We start from the raw sequence: 21,161 nt of genomic DNA on the forward strand, positions 1-21,161 counted from the left end.
CCTTTCCATTTCGGTGTGGACGCAGGGTCAGTGGAACGAGAAGGACTGTGAAGGATGAGGAACGGAAGCCCCCGGATCTGACACGGGAGGGAAGAGAAAGAAATGCTCAGAGGCAGGGGGCCGACAAAGAGCCCGATGCAGGCGAGCCCCAGCGGGACCACGCCGAAGCTCCGCGCAGCAGCCCGCCCCCGCTCCCCGCGCGCGTCCCGCCCGACGCGGTCCCAGGTCCCGCGCCCACCCCCGCCCCGGGCGCCCTCGGCCCCGCAGCCGGCGCTCGCCCGCCGCTCCCGCCCCCGGGGCGGTGCCGGGAACACGCGGCGCCTCCGTCGGTCACGTGGGGGCCGCTCCGCCGGGCGGCGCTGCCGCTTCCCGATCGCGCCCTCCCAGCGCCGGGGACGCGGCGCCCGCGCTCCCGCCCGAGCCCGGGGAAGCGGAGACAAGGAGGCGCCGCCGCCCCCTCCTCCCCGGCTGCGCCCCGGCCCTGCGCCCGCAACATGCCGGCCGCCGAGCCGAGCGCCGCCCTCCTCCCGGGGCTCACGGAGGCGACGAGGCTGCCGGCCGCGGGGCCGCGGCGGCGAGGGTAGCGGGGCCGGAGTGGGCACCGAGGCGCCGCCGTGAGGCGGGGAGAGCGGGAGGAGGAGCCGCAGGCATCCTCCGCGGCGCGGCGGGCGGCGGCCCTGCTGCTGCCCCGGCGCGCCCATGGCCCGGGAGCAAGGAGAATGCGAGCTGCACTGCCCGCCCGCCGCCGCCGCCGCCTCCCCCCGCGCCGCGCGCCCGGCGCCCCCCGGAGCTGCTCGCGTCGCCGCCGCCCCCCAGCTGCGGGCGCCCGGCCGCTGGCTGCGCTAGGACCCCCGGCCGCCGCTCGCCGAGGGCCGGTGCGGAGAGAGGAGCGAGAGGGCCCGGGAGCCTGGCGCCCGGTCGGGCGCAGCGCGGCATGTAGCTGCGGGCGCCCGCGTGAGGCTGCCGGCCCGGGGCCCCTGCCATGGCTGCGAAGGACAGCGGGAACCTGAAGACGGTGAGGCTGTGGCGGGACGCCGCCCTGCGCGCCAGGAAGCTGCGGAGCAACCTGCGCCAGCTCACCCTCAGCGCGGCCGGGGGCTGCCCGGGGGCGGGCGCGGAGCAGCTCGACTCCCCCGACGCCCCCCAGCTCGTGCTGCCGGCCAACATCGGGGACATTGAGGTGCTGAACCTGGGCAACAACGGCCTGGAGGAGGTGCCCGACGGGCTGGGCTCCGCGCTGGGCAGCCTGCGCGTCCTGGTGCTGCGTAGAAACCGCTTCGCCCGGCTGCCCCCGGCCGTGGCCGAGCTGGGCCACCACCTCACTGAGCTGGACGTGAGCCACAACCGGCTGACCGCCCTGGGCGCGGAGGTGGTGAGCGCCCTGCGGGAGCTACGCAAGCTCAACCTCAGCCACAACCAGCTGCCCGCCCTGCCCGCCCAGCTGGGGGCCCTGGCCCACCTGGAGGAGCTGGATGTCAGCTTCAACCGGCTGGCACACCTGCCCGACTCCCTCTCCTGCCTCTTGCGCCTGCGCACCCTCGACGTGGACCACAACCAGCTCACGGCTTTCCCCCGGCAGCTGCTGCAGCTGGCGGCCCTGGAGGAGCTGGACGTGTCCAGCAACCGGCTGCGGGGCCTACCTGAGGATATCAGTGCCCTGCGCGCCCTCAAGATCCTCTGGCTGAGTGGGGCCGAGCTTGGCACCCTGCCCAGCGGCTTCTGCGAGCTGGCCGGCCTCGAGAGCCTCATGCTCGACAACAACGGGCTGCACGCTCTGCCCGCCCAGTTCAGCCGCCTGCAGCGGCTCAAAATGCTCAACCTCTCCTCCAACTTCTTCGAGGAGTTCCCTGCCGCGCTGCTGCCCCTGGCTGGGCTGGAGGAGCTCTACCTGAGCCGCAACCAGCTCACCGCTGTGCCGTCGCTCATCTCGGGCCTGGGCCGGCTTCTCACCCTCTGGCTGGATCATAACCGGATCCGTTACCTGCCCGACTCCATTGTGGAACTGACGGGTCTGGAGGAGCTCGTGCTGCAAGGCAACCAGATCGCCGTGCTGCCCGACAACTTCGGGCAGCTCTCCAGGGTGGGCCTGTGGAAGATCAAGGACAACCCGCTGATCCAGCCCCCCTACGAGGTCTGCATGAAGGGGATCCCCTACATCGCAGCCTACCAGAAGGAGCTGGCGCACTCCCAGCCCGCCGTGCAGCCCCGCCTCAAGCTGCTCCTGATGGGCCACAAGGCCGCGGGGAAGACCTTGCTCCGTCACTGCCTCACCGAGGACAGAGTGGAGGGAAACCAGGGAGGAGGGGACAAGGAAAAGAGCTACCCTGCTGCGGCTTCTTCTGTGAGCAAAGGCATCGAGGTGACCAGCTGGACGGCGGATGCTTCCCGGGGGCTGCGGTTCATTGTGTATGACTTAGCCGGTGATGAAAGCTATGAGGTGATCCAGCCCTTCTTCCTCTCCCCCGGAGCCCTCTACGTGCTGGTGGTGAACCTGGCCACCTATGAGCCCCGCCGCTTTCCTGCCACCGTGGGTTCCTTCTTGCATCGGGTCGGGGCCCGGGTTCCCCATGCCGTGGTGTGCATCGTGGGCACGCATGCAGACTTGTGTGGGGAGCGGGAGCTGGAGGAGAAGTGCCTGGACATTCACCGCCAGATCGCCCTGCAGGAGAAGCACGACGCGGAGGGGCTGAGCCGGTTGGCCCAGGTGGTGGACGAGGCCCTGGCCCGGGACTTTGAGCTGCGCTCCGCCAGCCCCCATGCTGCCTACTACGGGGTTTCAGACAAGAACCTCCGGCGGCGCAAGGCCCACTTTCAGTACCTGCTCAACCACCGGCTGCAGATCCTGTCCCCGGTGTTGCCCGTCAGCTGCAGAGACCCTCGCCAGTTACGGCGCCTTCGGGACAAGCTGCTCTCGGTAGCTGAGCACAGGGAGATCTTCCCCAATTTACACAGAGTGCTGCCTCGATCCTGGCAGGTGCTGGAGGAGCTGCATTTCCAGCCGCCCCAGGCACAGCGGCTGTGGCTCAGCTGGTGGGACTCGGCCCGCCTGGGCCTGCAGGCCGGTCTGACTGAGGACCGGCTGCAGAGTGCCCTTTCGTACCTGCACGAGAGCGGCAAGCTGCTCTACTTCGAGGACAGCCCAGCCCTCAAGGAGCACGTCTTCCACAACCTCACCCGCCTCATCGACATCCTCAACGTCTTTTTCCAGAGGGATCCTTCCTTGCTGCTGCACAAGCTGCTCCTGGGCACCAGCGGCGAGGGCGAGGGCGAGGGTGACAGCTCCCTGCTGATGGCAACGCCCACCCCGGGCCAGGAACTTTTGCGGGCCACCCAGCTGCATCATTACGTGGAGGGCTTTCTGCTTCATGGGCTCTTGCCAGCCCATGTCATTCGGTTGCTGCTGAAGCCTCACGTCCAGGCCCAGCAGGACTTGCAGTTGCTGCTGGAGCTGCTGGAGAAGATGGGGCTCTGTTACTGCCTCAATAAGCCCAAAGGCAAGCCTCTGAATGGGTCCACGGCTTGGTACAAGTTCCCGTGCTATGTGCAGAACGAGGTACCCCATGCAGAGGCCTGGATTAACGGGACCAACCTGGCGGGCCAGTCTTTCGTGGCCGAGCAGTTGCAGATTGAATACAGTTTCCCCTTTACCTTTCCACCCGGCCTGTTTGCGCGCTACAGCGTCCAGATCAACAGCCACGTGGTGCACAGATCCGACGGGAAACTTCAGATCTTTGCGTATCGGGGGAAGGTTCCGGTGGTGGTCAGTTACAGACCGGCCAAGGGGCTCCTGCAGCCAGACACTCTGTCCATTGCCAGCCACGCGTCATTACCAAACATATGGACGGCATGGCAAGCCATAACCCCCTTGGTAGAGGAACTGAACGTCCTGCTTCAGGAATGGCCTGGACTGCACTATACCGTGCACATTCTCTGTTCTAAGTGCCTTAAGAGAGGGTCGCCCAATCCACACGCTTTCCCAGGTAAGTGGAGGGAGGGACGTGGCTCTTCTGTGGCAGTGGTTTAAGATGTGTTCTGTCTGTCTGTTTGTTTGTTTTTTGAAGGTTCTTGTGTTTCATTTATTTGATTATTTGTTTAACCTCACAGGTTCCCAGGGAAAGTTCTTTAGGGTAAATTCAAGGTGGGTGAGGGGATAAGCAAAAGACAGTCCATCCATGAGCAAGATGAAATAGTCCCCAGGATCACACTCTCCTAATAAAAAGACCCAGACTTCAAAAGCGGTTGCCGGTCCCACTTTTGGATTTTGGATCTCCTTTTCCCCATTGAGCCAACCTTTCATGGAAGGAGTTTCAGCTGGTTGAACAGAAGATGGGTTGTGTCTGACATGAGCCTCATGCCGAGCCCTGAGGTACTGTGCCTCTTAGACATGTCTCCAAGAGGGGCTCTCGGCTTGAGATGTCATTGTCACCATCTTTTGTTTGGATTCAGTGTAATCGTAACGTAAAGATTATTGCTTATTTTTCTTAGGAAATTCTAGAGAAGAATGTTTTGTAATCAGGGTGAGTGATGGATTAGGAAGGACCAGAATTTCAGTCTGAAATGCGTGACTAAGTGCTAAGATCACTGTTACCCAGCACACTGGCAGGCGGGGAGGATGGATTACTGAAATCTCTGAGGGGAGTTTTCTGGGTATTTCCTGCCAATTTCGTGCTTTATAGAGGTCTAAAGGTTTGCTTTTTTGCTAAGTGGTAGAGAGTGGAGCTCTTTGGTAATATTTGGTCGGAGATAGAAGGGACAAAAGGCTGACAAGAGGTGTGTGTGTGTGTGTGTGTGTGTGTGTGTGTGTGTTTTCCTTTTTCTCTTTTGGGGAATGTTTTGCCACAGACTTTTTTTCTGTTTTACTTTCTTAAACCATTATAGGTGAGTGGAAGAACTCCAGGACTTGTGGTCTGAGATTTTCGGAGCTTGGTTAATTGATACCCTGAGTCTTTAGTTGGGAATGTGTCCATTTTTCACACTGGAGCATTCTTTAAACAACTCTGATTTTGCGGGTATAGGCATCGTTAACAACATTCCAAGTGACCTGAGGACAAGCCCGCATGATAGCATCATAGCCAGTTTCTCCCCTCGGTTCCCACCCCCAGGGAGCAGAGCTGTGCTGAAATGCAAGACTGCAGGCCACTCAGATCTTTGTCCTAGTCTGAATGCAACTCGTAATAGTATCAGGAAGCAACTGGACACCCGCATTTCCAAGGGTAACATCTTCCTGTTGCCCTAGATCTAGACGGGGTTTAATTCTCCAGCTTGAAAAAAGCCACCTTACTCAGTTACCAGTCCATTGAGCTGTCCTTTGTGAGTGATTATCTGGTGTCTTGTCATTGTCCCTGACACGTAGACTCTTTAGTCTGTCTTCTATTTGCCTTTGTACCTTACTCACAAAAGCAAATACTTCTTTATTGTGTTCCTAGATTGAATAAAGTGGTGAAGCGTTACATAGTCACAGAGTTGCTTAGTGAAGGAGCTACCTAAAGCTGATTCCTAATCTAAAGATGGAGCATTAATAAATCTGCTATTATCAACAAAGGGAAAGACCCAGATTATTGGACAAGTGATGATCTGTGTAGGGGTATTCCAGGAACTTTGAGGAGTAAACCATGAGGCCGGATTTCTCCCCCCCCAAACTCATCTCTTTATTTTTCGTTTTTAACAGACATGAGTTCCACCAACAAGCATGTGTCATGCTATGGACCCTGAGAGCCCATTATCTTGCTATTGTTTTTGCCTGTTTGCCTTTCAAAGGAGGCACACCTGGTTTGCAATCTAGGCTATAAGGAAAGGATGATTTTTCTCAATGTAAAAAAAAAACATAAATGGTTGAAAATTATTGAATTATCTTGTCTATTAAGTAAGAATAAGTCATTAGGTGTTTTGGTAACAAAGATTGTGCGTTTCTGTCTTATTTGTGTTTTGAGAACGAAGTTATCTTTTTTTGCTTTGTTTAGGATTATATTTCTTTGAAAAGTAGCAAAGGGCACAGAGTAGTGGGAAAAAAGATGATTATGGTACATTCATGACATTAAGAAGACAGGGAGGTAGCTGTATGGTGACAGATGTTAACTAGACTTAGCATTGCAATCATTTTGCGATATATACAGATCCTTACGTTATTTATCTGAAACTAATATTATATGTTAAATACAACTCAATTTAAAAAAATGAGTAACAGAAGATGGGAAAAAACACATTTTCCTCTTTCTGATTATTCTGTAACAGCCATCATTTGATAGTATTTATCACAATTCTGAACAACTTGGGAAAAGCTAAAATAATAAACTAGAAGGCAATGTACAAACAGAATTATAATGTTGAGTGTTCTGTTAGTTAGAGCATCCATGTAAAAATATGTTTGAGTCCCTAAGTCATTAAAATATATTTTGTCAGCAGAAACCTTTGAATCTATTGGTAGACTTTTTGTCTTTTTAAGAGGTCATTTTGTATTTTAGAGACATTGAAACAATTTGTTACTTAGTTTTACATTCAATTAAAGTATCAAGTTCCTTTGTAAACTATTTTTTTAAAGATTTTATTTATTTGTTTGAGAGAGAGAGAGCACATGCCCACAGGGGGAGGGACAGAGGGAAGGGGACAAGCAGACTCCCTGATGAGCAGAGTTCCCAATGTGGAACTCGATCCCAGGACCTGGAGGTCATGACCTGAGCTGAAGTCCAGTGCTGAACTGACTTAGCCACCCAGGTCCCCCTCCCCTGTAAATTCAATAATTTTAGATATGATGGCATAAAATCAAAGGAGAATGTCTTGTGGACCATTTATTTTTTGTGTGTGTGGCAATTTTAAGTTATTAGTTTTTAAAATAGGTGCCTTTTCATAGAAATGACTTGAGCAGACAACTGTCAGAAAAATTTGAGACCCATTAGAATCAAGTTTACTGGCGGAAAAATTCATTTTTTTTTCCCCAGTGGTGAAAAAGTGGATTTTTAATTTTTTCAACTTTAAGACATTAAAATAAGAATAAATAGCAAATTACTGTCTCCCTTGATTTTATACAGAAGAAATGGAAAGTTGCATTACTATCTTTTAAAGGTGTTTTAGGGGCTGGGAGGGTGGAGAGCCTGATTGGTCCTGTTCAGCCTTGAAAGGACACTATCCTTTCTGGCCTAAGCTGCGCTCACGTATTTGGCCTAGAGAGACATAATGCTGGATTTCTCTTTCCTGATTTCGGTTTACAGTGTGATGTTTTGGAAACTCCTCAGCCAATGACCACTCGGTTTTAAAGGTTCTAGTGAGAGGCGCCTTCGGCTCAGGTCATGATCCCAGGGTCCTGGGATGGGCTCCCTGCTCAGCGGGGAGTCTGCTTCTCCGTCTCCCTCTGCCCCTCCCACCCCGCTCTTGCTCTCTCTTGTCTCTCAAATAAATAGGTAAGTAAATAAATAAATAAATAATCTTTAGGAAAAAGAAAAAAGTTCTAGTGAAAAAAGATCTCCTCATGTTGTTAGAGAGAGGACCTCCTTATCTGGTTTAAGCCGAAAGGGTCGTGTGACAGAGACGCTTTTGGAAACTTGGAAGGGGTTAGAGTGTCGGTGTGTGTTTGCCTGCTTTCTCCAGGTACAGACCTCCTGTCAGCTTCTGCCAGCCAGGTGTCCTCCTCGGTACTTGGTAGAGTACGTTTCTTTCAGTGGGGTATTTATTTATGCTTTTGTTCTTTTCTGCCAATAGGGCATCTAGAGCAGGAGAGCTGAATACTCCTGAGGTTGCATGATGTGTGGCATGCATGATATAGGTCCTAGCAAGATGCCTGTCCTTCGAAAATTCCATTCGAAGGGTGGAACGGAGGAGGGGTGTGTGTGTGTGTGTGTGTGTTTAAGATTTTATTTGTTTATTTGACAGACAGAGATCACAAGTAGGCAGAGAGGCAGGCAGAAAGAGAGGAGGAAGCAGGCTCCCTGCTGAGCAGAGAGCCCGATGTGGGGCTCGATCCCAGGACCCGGGATCATGACCTGAGCTGAAGGCAGAGGCTTTAACCCACTGAGCCACCCAGGCGCCCCGAGGAGGTGTGTTTTTCAATTGGAAGAGTGGGTCTTAGTGAGTTGAACTTGGCTTGTATGTGATTTTCCACTAAATATCCTACTCTCCAAATCTTTAAAGGTCATTTTTAGGAATAATTAGGAAAAGCCACCCAAAGCAGTAGACAGATAATTAGCATACGGTTGCCATTATATTTGGTCTCTTTCCTTCACTCAGTGACTCGGAGTCTTTCCCCGTCTCCTGAGTGCCTTTCGCCCTTGTCCCATTTCTTGTACACTGTATACCTCTGAGGCATTCAGCATCCTTGCCTTGCTCTGTTGGGGGTTCTGGATGTTACACTATCTCTTTGATTAGGTTGTTCACTGGCTTCCTCGGAGCAGGAGGCCTGCCTGAGGCTTTGTGGCTTTTGTAAGAGCTCAGATGTTTGCTGAATGATTGTTTGGTCTTTTGTGAGAAATACCTTTTTTTTTTCCTTTGTAATTCACATACTCTGTCAAATTCCCAGGTGGCCCAGTAGTGATCATCTCGCTTTGTCCTGTGTCCCAACTTCCCTCTTCCACCCCACAAATGTCCCTCTGGTGTGCCCATTGTGTGTGTATTACTGGCCTTTCCCTTGAATGGGCCCTTCATTTTGACCACTGAAGCAAAGGAGAATTCTTGCCTTATTATAGCTCAGTTTTAGAGTTACTGGAATTTGAGCATGACCTAGTTGTTCGGTTTGAATTAGTCATTGTTTTTAATTTCACAAAGGTTATTAAGTATCTTTTTTGGTTTAGCTTTATTAACACGGATGCCTCTTGGCTTTTATTTTGTGAACAGTCCTCTTTGAACTCTCGCGGGCTTTGTTTCATATAAAAATCAAAACCTTAATCATGCACTGGGAGTAAGAACTACGGTGCAAAATAGAATTCAAAGACTTGAAAAGCCTTTGGAGTATTTAAATTATTTTAAGTATTAGGTGCCTCTTCTTTAAACTCTCTAATAGAATCTCAAGCCCATCTCTGCACAAGGAGTTTAGAATTTCCTTCAAGAAAGTAGTTCCTATTTGTCAGCCCGTGTTTCACGTCATGTTCTGATCCCCGCTCACCCTATCCCCCGTAAACCTCACTTATTTTTGTTCTTAATCACTTACTTCACTTTACCACCTAAAATGTTGTTTGGGGGATTAGGTGAGAAAATGTGTTGAGGAAAAGTGGTTTTCTGTGTCTTGGAAGAAGTGAGACGGGGGCTGGGCCTTCTCTACAATATAGGAGAGGGGTGCAGGCTGCTATTGGGGTGAACATTTCTGGATGCTTTCTCCATTCATCCATGAACTTCCTTCTCTCCATGGGAGCCTGTTTTTGGGGGGGGGCGGGGAGGGGTGCTTCTTTAGATGAAGGACATGGTCATCCATCGTGGACAGTCCTTTTAAAAAAAAAAAATGCCAGGGCAGGTGCGGACCTCCTCTCTTGGGCTCACTCTCCTGCAGCCCTGCACTCCTGTGCCCTGGGGTGGAGAGAAGAGCTCTTTATGTTTCCGGGCTCCGTGGAAAGGGCACTGGGTCGGGTCTGCTTGGGGCAGGCCCCACCAGCTTTCTGCTCTTCCTGGTTCAGCCGGTCTGATTACAAAACCAGGGGCTGGGTGGCCATTAGACTTACAGTCCTCTGGGGGCTGGCTACCTTTGCATTAGTGGGTTAGGAGGATGGGGCCCCATTCTGACCCACATTCCCCAGTCCTGTCCTAGCATTAAAGAAGCTGCCCTCTGATCCCTGATTGGCTTCTCATGTCTGCACAGCTGTAGCACTCAGAGCCATCCACAGGCATCTCAGACCACCGCAGAGCACGTGTAGTGACATTTTCCACAAAGACTGTCCCACGTAAGGTATGGCAGTATGACTCTGTGGTTACATCCTTCCTCCAAGTCCTGACGTTCCCTGTGATAGCCCAGTACTCCTGGCAGTGCCTGGCACAGGGCTGAGAAGCTTGGATGGGGGAAGGGGGTGGGCTCAGTAGAGATTGGTTATTTTTAAAGAACTCAAGAAATTCTGGTGTTTCTTAATTGATTCCTTGGCAAAGAGCTTTTTTGGGTTGTTTATAAGGTTCTTTACCTTAAAGTGTGTATTTTAAGGTAAACTTATGTAATTTGCTCATGTGATTTTCCTGGTACCTCTAATTCCTTCCTCCTCTATGGGTCTCCTAGCTCCAACAGACATGGCGGAGGGATGGGCAAAGGAGCAGCTGGCTGGGAGGTCGAGGTGAATGAAGGGGCAGGAGCTGCTGTCAAAAAGCCCTCTTCCCCTGATCTCACATTTGCTCTCCTCCAGGAGTCAGTCAGTGAGCTCTGCCACCACCCCGCAGGCCCCCCACTACTCCACAGCTTTCTCCTCAACCCTCCTTGACTCTGTCCCCCAGAGAGACCAAGCGTAGGTGAGGAGAGTGAAGGGGCGCTGGTGGTGGTCCTGGGGAGAGGCTCTCCCTGGTTTGTACCAGCTGTTCTCCTTCTCCCCCATGCTGTCGCTTTCCAGAAGCTCCGCACGGAGTTGGGGCTGCAGGTCGGAGTTCATGGAAGCCGGGAGGAGTTGCAGGCTGTCACGAATGCAGACGCGTGTCCTGCATGTGCCCTAGGTGACGGAGAACAGCCCCCAGACACCACGGCCAGCCGGCCTGACTTCCTTGCAGAGAGGCAGGAGGAACATTTTTTAGTTATTTTTATTTTTGGCACTGGAGGCTTGAAGACATTTTCTCATTTTTCCTTTCTTAGCACGATCTCTTAGCTGACCATTCTGGCGCTTGGTTTCTTAAGGAGTGAATTAGTGAAAAGCCATCAACAGACTTTTTTTCTCTTTAGCCTGGTCATTTGGAGAAGGTGAAGAACACGGAATGAGGAAGAAAGCAGGAGTGGGGGAGAAGGAGCAGGAGGGAGGGCCCGGGACACTGCTGGGCACTGGCCGTGGCTTCCAGAGGGCCTGGTAGGCCTGGAGGCTGTTCCACTCCCTTCAGGAAGGAACTGCTTGCTCTAGACAGCAGCCCTGGGCACCCAGGCTGTTCCAGCTCTTTCCGTTGCTTTTGCAGCTCTGTGCACAAGGGCACTTGGGAGAAGCACAAGGAGGAGAGGAAAGCTGGGGTCGTCGGACTGCTCTTTGGAGGTTCGTGTTTCCTGTGGGTCATTCTGCCTTTTGAGTGGCATGGCTTACTGCTCCTTTCTCCTCCTCTAACTCCTCCTCCTTTTTTATTTTTTAAATTTTCAAAATTATTTATTTATTTATTTATTTAAGAAAGAGAGCACAAAGAGGGTGAGAGGCAGACAGAGGGTGAAGTAGATTCCCCGCTGAGCAAGGAGCCCGATGTGGGACTCGATCCCAGGACCCCGAGATCATGACCCGAGCTGAAGGCAGCTGCTTAACCACCTGAGCCACCCAGATGTCCCAACCCTCCTCCTTTTTTAAATCAATATCCATATAACAGGAAATTAACTCTTTTTAAATAAACAATTCCTTTTTTTCCCAAGATTTTTATCAATTTATTTGTCACAGAGAGAGAGAGAGACCATAAGCAGGGGGAGTGGCAGGCTGAGGGAGAACCAGGCTCCCCGCTGAGCAGGGAGCCCTATGATGTGATGTAGGACCTGATCCCAGGACTCTGAGATAATGACCAGAGCCGAAGGCAGACGCTTAACCCACTGAGCTGCCCAGGTGCCCCTAAGCAAATAATTCCATGGCATTTAGTGCACTCATTGTCAGGGCCCCCACACCTCAAGTCAAGTGCGTCTTGAGGGAAGGAGCAGGGGAGGCTGCTGGCTTCCTTTCTGGGGCAAATGGACTGGAAAAGTCTCTCACCAGGCTCTTTGTGGCGACTTTCCTTCGGAAGCATGACTTGAGAAGAATAGGGCTTTTTATGCTGGGCCTTGAGATGCCATGTTGTTGAACATCTTTTAATATGGCTGCAGTGACCATCCTCTTACTCAGTGTTGATGAGAGGATAGAGAGAAGCTCATGGGCCTTCTGGTCTGTTCTGTGGCATTTGTGATTTAATGGGGGGGCTGACTGTGAAGAACACATAGAAGAGAAGCACATATAAGTACTGTGTAATCACTTTTCTTCTGTGCAGTGCTGTTTTTCTTCTCTCTCTTTTTTTTTAAGATTTTATTTTTATTTATTTGACAGACAGAGATCACAAGTAGGCAGACAGGCAGAGAGAGGAAGGGAAGCAGGCTCCCTGCTGAGCAAAGAGCCTGACGTGGGGCTCGATCCCAGGATCATGGGATCATGATCTGAGCCAAAGGCAGAGGCTTTAACCCACTGAGCCACCCAGGTGCCCCTCCTTTTTTTTTTTAAATTTTATTTATTTATTTGAAAGAGGGGGTAGAGAGACATGAGTAGAGGGAAAGGGCAGAGGGAAAGGGAGAAGCAGACTCCCTGCTGAGCTGGGAGCCTGATGCAGGGATCAATCCCAGGATCCTGGGATCATGACCCGAGCCAAAGGCAGACACTTAACCAACTGAGCCACCCAGGTGCCCCACAGTGCTGTTTTCCTACAAAAATGTTGAGTAGAGCTCTGGAACTATTGACAAGACCATAGGCAGGAGAGTTAAGGGGATGGACTTGCATTGAAACAAAATTAGGTTATTACCAGATTAGACAGACAAGTGTACCATAAGTTTATTAGCCGGATTCTGTCATTAATCACTGGAATGCCTGCTATATGCAGAAGTCTGTACTGAACTAGGAGTTGGAGGAGAATAAAATAAAAAAAGATATATGGTCTAGGAAGCTGAATTGGGATTTGGGTTGATTTAATTTTTGATTTTTATATATAGGGAATCTGACTACATATGGAGAAATTCATTTGCAGGTTTGAATCATTACTCAAAAAGAAAACCTGGCTTTTGATTTTTCCTGAAAAAAAAAAAAAATGTGATTGTACTGAGAAAAGTCAGCTACCACTTTGAATTTGCTTGATGTAGAGGAGTAGGTGCAAAGTGGTGCCCAAGCTATCCTCTTCCATTGATTTTCAGTCTGGATCATTTGTTTGCAAGAAATCTCAGGCAGATCTTGGAGAGAAGTCTTGAAGAAAATGCACTGGAGGTGAGGCTTTCTAAAAACTTTGAAAACAAATCCGCTTTTCTGAGGAGGAAAGTGCCTTCTGCTCAGGAGCCTTTACGTTTCTTAGAACCCTTTATGGGTTTGCTTCCTCCTGAGAGGGATTGAAGTGATCAGTCATTTCTGACACCAAAGATTTATGAACACCTCGTCCAAAGACAGTACAAATTAAATTGGATGCTGTTATAATTAAAAATATATGGTTGCTGCTTACAGGTTTCTTTGTTGAAGGAAGCGTTGCGGAGGTGGCGTTCTGTTCTTAGCATGTTAAATGTTGAGAGAATTAAAGAGTTAATTTTCTTAGATCCTCCCCACCCTGAAAATGAGGGGTTTGTCTTAGTATGGCATCACAGTAGTCGTGAATTTGAGTGTTCCAGAACAAGCCTCTTTCTTGACTTTTTTTTTCCTTTTTTTTTTTTTTTTTAAAAGAGAGTTTTAAAAAAAGGAATAGGGAGAGAAAATAATAAAATCAGGAAAAAAAAAGGTATTTTCCCACAAACTGTTGTTTGACTTAGCAACTTTTTTGTTGTTTCAGTACGATTTTTATTTTTCATGCCATAAAGGCTGTGATTGTATTAATCATCACGCCAGGCTTTCTAAAGGTGTAGGCTTGGGAAGACTCTGGGAGTCAGGAACACTGTTGAGTTCTCACCGTGGTGGAGAGAACGTGCTAAGTGCTTCTTAGCGATAATCTCGCTTAATCCTCCCAGCAATGCTGGAGAGGTATTATCACTGTCCTCATGTGCAGGTGGAGAAACTGAGCTTTAGAAAGTTAAGGGACTGTCCCAGAGTGACAGCACCCTGGGATTGCAGCCCTGACCCTCTGCTCCTACCCACTGTCCCGCTCTGTCCCTGCTTCCTACGTGTGCGGACTCCCTCCATGTTTGTTTTGTAGTACTGAATGCTGGGCCTGGGGGGTCTGCTAATGCAGGGGACCCACCCACTTGGAGATCAGCAAGGTCCCAGTCAGGTGCTGGGGGTGGGGGAATGGGGTCTCAGAGAGGTTCCTGGAAGGACCACAGTGCAGCTGAGCATTAAAGGGTGATTTCCAGTTAACCACCTGATGGAGGTGGGGAGGATATTTCAAATTAAAGTGGGATTTAAAAAGTTAGGGTTGGAGAGTGATTCAGCTGGTTCAGTGGGCCATGCCTGGGGGTGGGCGTGTGCATGAAAGCATTAAGCAATCGTATTAAGAAGGAGGCTTCTTCATTTATGTTACACTTAGGACCTGGTAAAAGTTTGCCAGGGATCACTGCAGGCCCATACCCTAGAGTTGGAAGCATCATCCTGATCCGTTCCTGTTCCATCCAGCAGTGCTGTGTTGAGACCACAGAAGAGATTTATGGCTCTGAGAACGGAAGGGCAGTTTCCAGTGATTTGCTCAGACTTATAATCAAGTTGTTGCCAGGCAGACAGAACACCTGCCCCGTAGATCCATGTCTAAACCTGCCACCGGCCACTTTCTCCATGTCTGAGAGCCGGGAGAAAGGCGAGTTGGTTATTATAACAGCCGGATGGCCGCATGCCTCCGTAATCCCTGGGAATGCATCCGAGAACATCGATTTTCCTTCCTCTAAATCTTACCATAACAGATCTTGCAAATAGAGCCGAGTTTGGACGTAACACAATTAGCATTTGATTGTGGACTAAATCTCAGTGTCTTATCTTTGTGCTTTTTGTGACACTGACCGAAAAAGCTTTTTTTTTTTTTAATTAATTTTGCAGTAATGGGATGCTGTATTTCAAGCATCTCATGCGTTCTGTTGCCGCTGCCCACACTCTGACAGGCTTGCGCACATTGTTAGTTACAGTGTTCTACTTCCTCTTTCCTTGCCTCTTCGTTGATCAAAGTTTCATTGTCACTGAAATCCTAGGAAGTGCACGATATTTTAACTGTTTATTTTCTATTTTGTTCATATTTCCTTTCTATTTGGAGTTGGTTGAAACACATGGAATTTCGTGGGGCGTTTTAAAATGGCAGCAGTACAATATGGTGGTCAGCTGCAGGGCCTCCGGAGTGGAGGGCTGGGCTGGGTTCCCTGTTCCCCCTGCTCTTTAGCGGTGTGACTTGGGGCATCATAATAGTTTCTGGGTCACAGGGGGGTCCCAAGGCCTGGGTTCGTATGTGTGAAATGCTTAGAACAATGCTTGACATATTGCAGGAGCTCAGTAGATGTTAGGAAGATTTCAGAAAGCACAAGTCTAAACATACACTTGAAAATCTGATAAGCTTATGGGTAAAACTCCCTTTTTTTTGTGGAAGGAGTGTAAGTAAGTACAGTGTGATCCCTAGTCATAAACACCTTAGGCTCTTTTGAAAGTGCTTTTTTCCCCCTTTATTAAAACATACATAAATTTGAAGGGTAAAGGGAAAAAAAATTACTCATGACTGGTATCTAATGTCATTAATTAACACAGATTACTCAATTTTTTTCAGTTTTTTCCCCTTTAATCTTAAATTTATTAAAATAAGTAGCTGTGATTCCACCATATAAATAATTTAAATAGTTTTTTTAACCTAAGTGGGCTATCATGAATACAGTTTCATGTTATTGGTATCTACACATAATTATAAATATTCACATAACAATATATCAAGGGGGTTTTTACCTTTACTTATTTAACCATTGGACTCTTAAGTTGTTTCAGGTTTTTGTTGTTATGTGTAATTCTCTGATGGTTATATTTCTTTATAAAAGCTCTTGCTTATTTGTTATTAATCCCCAAAGTGTTATTTGCACTAATCCCCAAAGTGGAATCATTGGGTCAAAGGCAAGAATGTCTGGGGGCCTGGGTGGCTCAGTGGATAAAGCCTCTGCCTTTGGCTCAGGTAATGGTCTCAGGGTCCTGGGATCAAGCCCCGCATCGGGCTCTCTGTTGAGCAGGGAGCCTACTTCTCCCCGACTGCCTGCGTCTCTGCCTACTTGTGATCTCTCTCTCTCTCTCTCTGTGTCAAATAAATAAATAAAACCTTAAAAAAAAAAAAAAACAGTTGTTTGTTCAAAGGCAAGGATGTCTACAGTCCAATAGGCTCATGTCTCCACTGCTGTCCATGATGGGTCCCAATTCATATTCTTATCTGTTGAGGACACCGGATTGATTTCACTGTACTTCCTTAGTATTGGGTATCATCTAAAAAATGCACTAACATTTGATGGAAAACAATATTTCACTGATGATTAAAACTTTTAATTAATGAATGTGAATGTTTTCCTCTATGAGTGTTGTCCAGTTTTGTTGCTTCTTTTGTGAATTGCTTAATATCTTTTGGCATCATCTTCATGGTACTTTTCTTTTTTCTGTTTTTAATCACAGTGATTTCTTATCTATTAAAACCACAGACTTCAATTTATATTAACTCTTTGCCAGTATTCCAGATAATAACCTTTTGTCTCTCACATATAAGGTGTTTATTTTCTAGTGTGCTTCCCCTTTCAAAGTTAAAAAAGTTTTGATGTCTTGATGTTTTAAATTTTATTCAATATAAAATATTGATCATTTCCCCATGATCAAATGAAATACCATTGTTATTTTTTTAAATTCAGAGAAGCAACAGAAGGACTCACAGGGAATCATAATCTCTCCACCCATACAACCTCTACTGATAATAAAAAAAACTAATATTTGTATGTGGATGGTATGTTCAAAAGCAAAAATCCCATCTCTCATAACCCTCACCCTGAGTTTTCTTTCTCCTCTGTAAAACGCTTCATGTGAGTTCTTCCAAGAAAGCATGTATTTGCCTATATTTTAAACTGAAAGAGATAATGCTACACTAACAGTTTTGCACCTTACATTTGGCCACTTAAAAATATATTTTGGAGGGATGCCCGGGTGGCTCAGTGGGTTGGGCCTCTGCCTTTGGCTCAAGTCATGATCTTAGGGTCCTGGGATTGAGCCCTGCAGCAGGCTCTCTGCTCAGTGGGCAGTCTACTTCCCCTCCTCTCTCTGCCTGTCTCTCTGCATGCTTGTGATCTCTCTCTCTGTGTCAAATAAATAAATAGGATCTTAAAAAAAAAAAAAAATATATATATATATATATATATATATATTGGAGATGCTCTCATATGAGTAGTTACAGACGTATGTCTTATTTCAGCTATATTCTACCAATGGCTGTCCTGTTTGGTAGGTCATATACTGAAAAACCTTTGATTCTCTCAAGGTTGTTTTATAAACTTTAAGTAAATTCTCCAGTTTCCAGAATTTTGAGAAATACTCAATTTTTTAAAAAGATTTATTTACTTATTTAAGAGTGAGAGCAGGGGGAGGGGCAGAGGGAGAGAGAGAATCCTCAAGCAGACTCACCCCTGAGCGCAGAGGCCATTGCAGGGCCCTATCTCAGGACCTTGAGATCATGACCTGAGCTGAAACCATGAGTCCAATGCTGGACTCATTTATTATGTGATAGAGGGAGCCACGTGGGTGCCCCAAGAAATACTCAATTTTATTTCCTTTGGGGTTAGTAACCCAGTTTCGTGCTTAGAACAGTGTAGAGATACAATTAGAAAAAGGCAAATATACGAGTCAAAATGGTGGGACTTAAAAAGGGGCCTGGGAGTTCTGAAAGTTTAAGTTTGTGATTTAAAATAAGGGCAATCTTTTAAATTGGCTGTTGTGATGTCTGTTGGAATACCATTGTTTTCAGCATGATTATGCATTTCACACCCTAATTCATCCATTTTGTTATTATTTTTTTTAAGATTTTATTTTTTTAAGTCATCTCTCCACATAACATAGCTCAAACTTACACCTGCAAGATCAACAGTCACGTGATCTATCACCTGGGCCAGCCAGGTGCCCCTCATTCATCCATTTTAACATGATGTCATGTTTAGACAGCAATACCGACAAAGCTTGCATATCTGCAAATAAATATGCCACGGGTCAGAATAAGACAGTGACAATAAGAATAATGCTGTGTCCGTGTGAGCAATTAAAAAAAATTGATAATGATTAATAATCTCATTAATCCAAAACATTGCTCCTCCTTTTATCCCAGCTGTCACCTAAAGAAAAATATGCCTGTGCCAGTGGGACAATCTTCATTTCTGTCCCATAACCTTGTCCTAGCGTTCCATAATGTATTTTCTAGACCTCAGCTTGGTTGTAATGCACAGGAGATGTGCCCTGGGTGTTTTATTCTGGTACCAGTAAGGGTTCAGAAATTAAGAGATAATCTGAGCTGTTGGCTCTTCTGTGTGTGTAGTGAATAAAGGATGGGTCCAGCCCAGCACACTAAAATGTCTGACCTGTAAAAATAGGAAAGAGTTCAATCCTGTTAGAGTTGCTTTTGTGTTTATTATTATTATTTTTTTAAGATTTGGTTTTTTATTTTGGAGGGGGAAGAACAGAGGGAGAGGGAAAGAATCTCCAGCAGGCTCCCCACTGAGCACAGAACTGGATGCTGGGCTCTGATCTCAAGACCCTGAGATCACGATCTGAGCCGAAATCAAGAATCGGAGGCTTAACCGACTGAGCCGTCAAGGTGTCTGGTGTGTTTAAAAGATACTAAATTGATGAGACACCTGGATTCTTCAGTGTGTTAAGCCTCTGCCTTTGGCTTAGGGCTTAGGTCATTATCTCAGGGTCCCATTTATCTCAGAGCCCTGAATCCGAATCCAGCTCTCTGCTCCATGGGGAGCCTGCTTCCTGCCCACCTCCCCACGCCCACCTCTGCCTGCTTCTCTGCCTACTTGTGATCTCTCTCTGTCAAATAAGTAAATAAAATCTTTAAAAAAATGAAAAGATACTTAATTGTGTATTTTGTTTAATGCTAACAAAATTTCCATTTTCTTAGAGAAAGATTTTATTTATTTATGTGACAGAGGGAGACAGAGTGCAAAAGCAGGGTGAGTGGCGGGCAGAGGGAAAGGGAGAAGCAGACTCCCTGCTAATAAGCAGGGAGCCTGGTTCGATACTTGATCCCCGGACCCTGGAATCTTAACCTGAACCAAAGGCAGATGCTTCACCGACTGAGCCACCCAGGCGCCCCTAGAGAAAGATTTTTTAACAGGGCTCCTTGAAAGGTTTGGTCTTTAAAATTCGCCATCTCATATTAAATGTCCAAATCAACGCAGGTGGTATGAGGAAAAGAGTATGCCACATTTTCTGAATAGGTTATTAAATATATATATATATATATTCGTTGGGATGCTCTTGTCCTACCTTGGCTGCACATTGGCCGGGCATTGCTGTGGTGCTCTTCATTAGGGGGGCTCATTGCTCATGAATTGCGTAGGGAAGAACTAAAAAGAGAGATAGGAATTTTCCAGAAGATCACCGTAATGCTCCAGCAGCTCATGGGTCTGCTGAGAGCTGGGCCATTTTGTGCCCAGGGCATGGTAACAAGAAAAAAAAAATGGGATGCAAAGCCTGTGTAAGGATGCATCTGTCCCTGTTTCTGATATTGCTAACCCCAGCTGGCGGGTTTGCGGCCCAGCCCTCTCCAGATTAGGGCAGGTGTTCTTTTGAGGTTATTTCTTTTATTAAGCCTCTGTGACTATGTATGCCTTTTCCCTTCCTGGAGAAAAACATATGCATGCCGTCTGGTTACTATGTAACCTAGTGTGCATTCTCCCTGATTACTACATTGTTTCCATCTCTTTTTTTCCTTGGCATAGAGAAAGGGAAATTTTGCTTGTTTTCTGCTTGGTCATTTCAGGAATTTGCCTTGGAGGCTGTGGGGCCAGGCTTTGCTGCAGGCAGACAGAGTTGATCAGATCTGTTAGCCTGCTATTTCTTGAAACCCGTTCTGGTCTCTGAGCCTTGTCCGTGTGACTTAGGGCAGCATTGCAAGCTTACCCAAAGAGCAGGGAGGGCTGCAGCTTGCTGATGACCGGGGCAATTCAAATTCTCCCACTGAGCCAAAGGGACAAACAAAAAACCAAACAACAACCGGGTGCCTGTTGCCAGTCCAGAGAAACTGCTGGATACCTGGCCCCAGGTAGTCCCCACGCAGATTGGAATACTCAGGCCATCCCTATTCACTGTCTGTAAATCTTCTGCTTTGTTGTGCCCTTTGTGATTCAAGACACGGTTATTCATGGGGGGATTTCCATTGAAATCAGAGCCCACTGTGAACCCGGGGCTGGAATCAGGAATTAGAATGACACGCGTTGTCCTTTGTTAGAAAAGAACGCTGGTTCTCCAGTTGCAGACAAATATTTGCTTTTGAAGAATCTGGTGGTGTGTAGGTGGCTTTGTTCACACCCAGGCAGAAACCCCCACGCCCCCTCGCCCTGCAAGGGGGCAGGCGCACGCGTTTGTACGATGCTTGGAATCTCGGTGTGAGCTACTGAAAGTCGGAACAGCTTCTCCTTTCACTCCCCCCTTCTCCTCCAGGGAATCCTGTTTACGGAATGGGACAGGTCTTCACCCCAAGGAGTCTGCATAGTGTCCTGGGGAGGGTGACCCAGGACAAGCATCCTGTTAACTCCAGTTGGAGATGAGCATGGCTTTGCCGCTTTCTTGCCCTATGCTAAGGCTGCATCAGAGAGAGAGAGAGAGAGAGAGAGAGAGAGAAAGAGAAAGGCCTTACATCTTTTATCTTTCAAAGCCAGTGGATTAAGGAGCAGAGAAGCCCGCATCTCTGGCGAGCTTGCCCTGAGCCTCAGTTTCTCCATGGGAACCTGAGGAGAAATCATTCTAGCACTTGTTCCTGCTCTCACAGCCTCCCTAGATGTTGTGGGGATTAAACGAATTAACGGGTGCCCGGTATCCATTAATCCATTCGGTAAGTGCTTAATACATGTTGGCTCATGAGCCCTGTTTGTGGGCAAGGAACACTGAGGTGTAGGTTGGCTGAGTAACTTAGCCAGGTGACAGACTAGGTCCCAGGGCCCAGGCTCCCTCGTCCCGAGCATATGCCCTCTGTCACCCTGCCTGTACTGCCTTTCAGGAAAATGCTAGCTTCCCCCCTCAGACATGGGTGGTTGGTTGAATGAAACACGGAGTAACGTGTGGGGAAAGCACGAGCCTTCCACCTGTCGTCCTGGCCGTCTGCAGTGACGCCTCAGGCAGGCGACAGGGAGTCAGCGGTGAAGAAGGCCCAGATCCCAGGAAGCTGCAGTGGGGAGGGTG

General features: G+C 48.4%; 1 protein-coding gene across 2 annotated transcripts in view; it reads left to right on the forward strand.

Moving 5' to 3' along the window:
* The first annotated feature begins 809 nt into the window (after nucleotides 1–809).
* Nucleotides 810–21,161, forward strand: part of MFHAS1 (malignant fibrous histiocytoma amplified sequence 1) — a 97,743-nt gene continuing 77,391 nt past the window's right edge. The window contains exon 1 of one of the 2 annotated variants that reach the window (XR_004384092.1): nucleotides 810–3,980. Coding sequence is in view for 1 of the 2 variants with exons in the window: in XM_032869972.1 (XP_032725863.1) it covers nucleotides 983–3,980 (2,998 nt within the window). In the remaining variant the exon portion in view is untranslated. The remainder of the gene's footprint in view (nucleotides 3,981–21,161) is intronic. The other variant, XM_032869972.1, reaches the window with a different exon arrangement.

This window comes from Lontra canadensis, unplaced genomic scaffold (genome assembly GCF_010015895.1).
Source record: "Lontra canadensis isolate GAN:19392208 unplaced genomic scaffold, GSC_riverotter_1.0 scaffold39, whole genome shotgun sequence".
Lineage (NCBI taxonomy): Eukaryota > Metazoa > Chordata > Mammalia > Carnivora > Mustelidae > Lontra > Lontra canadensis.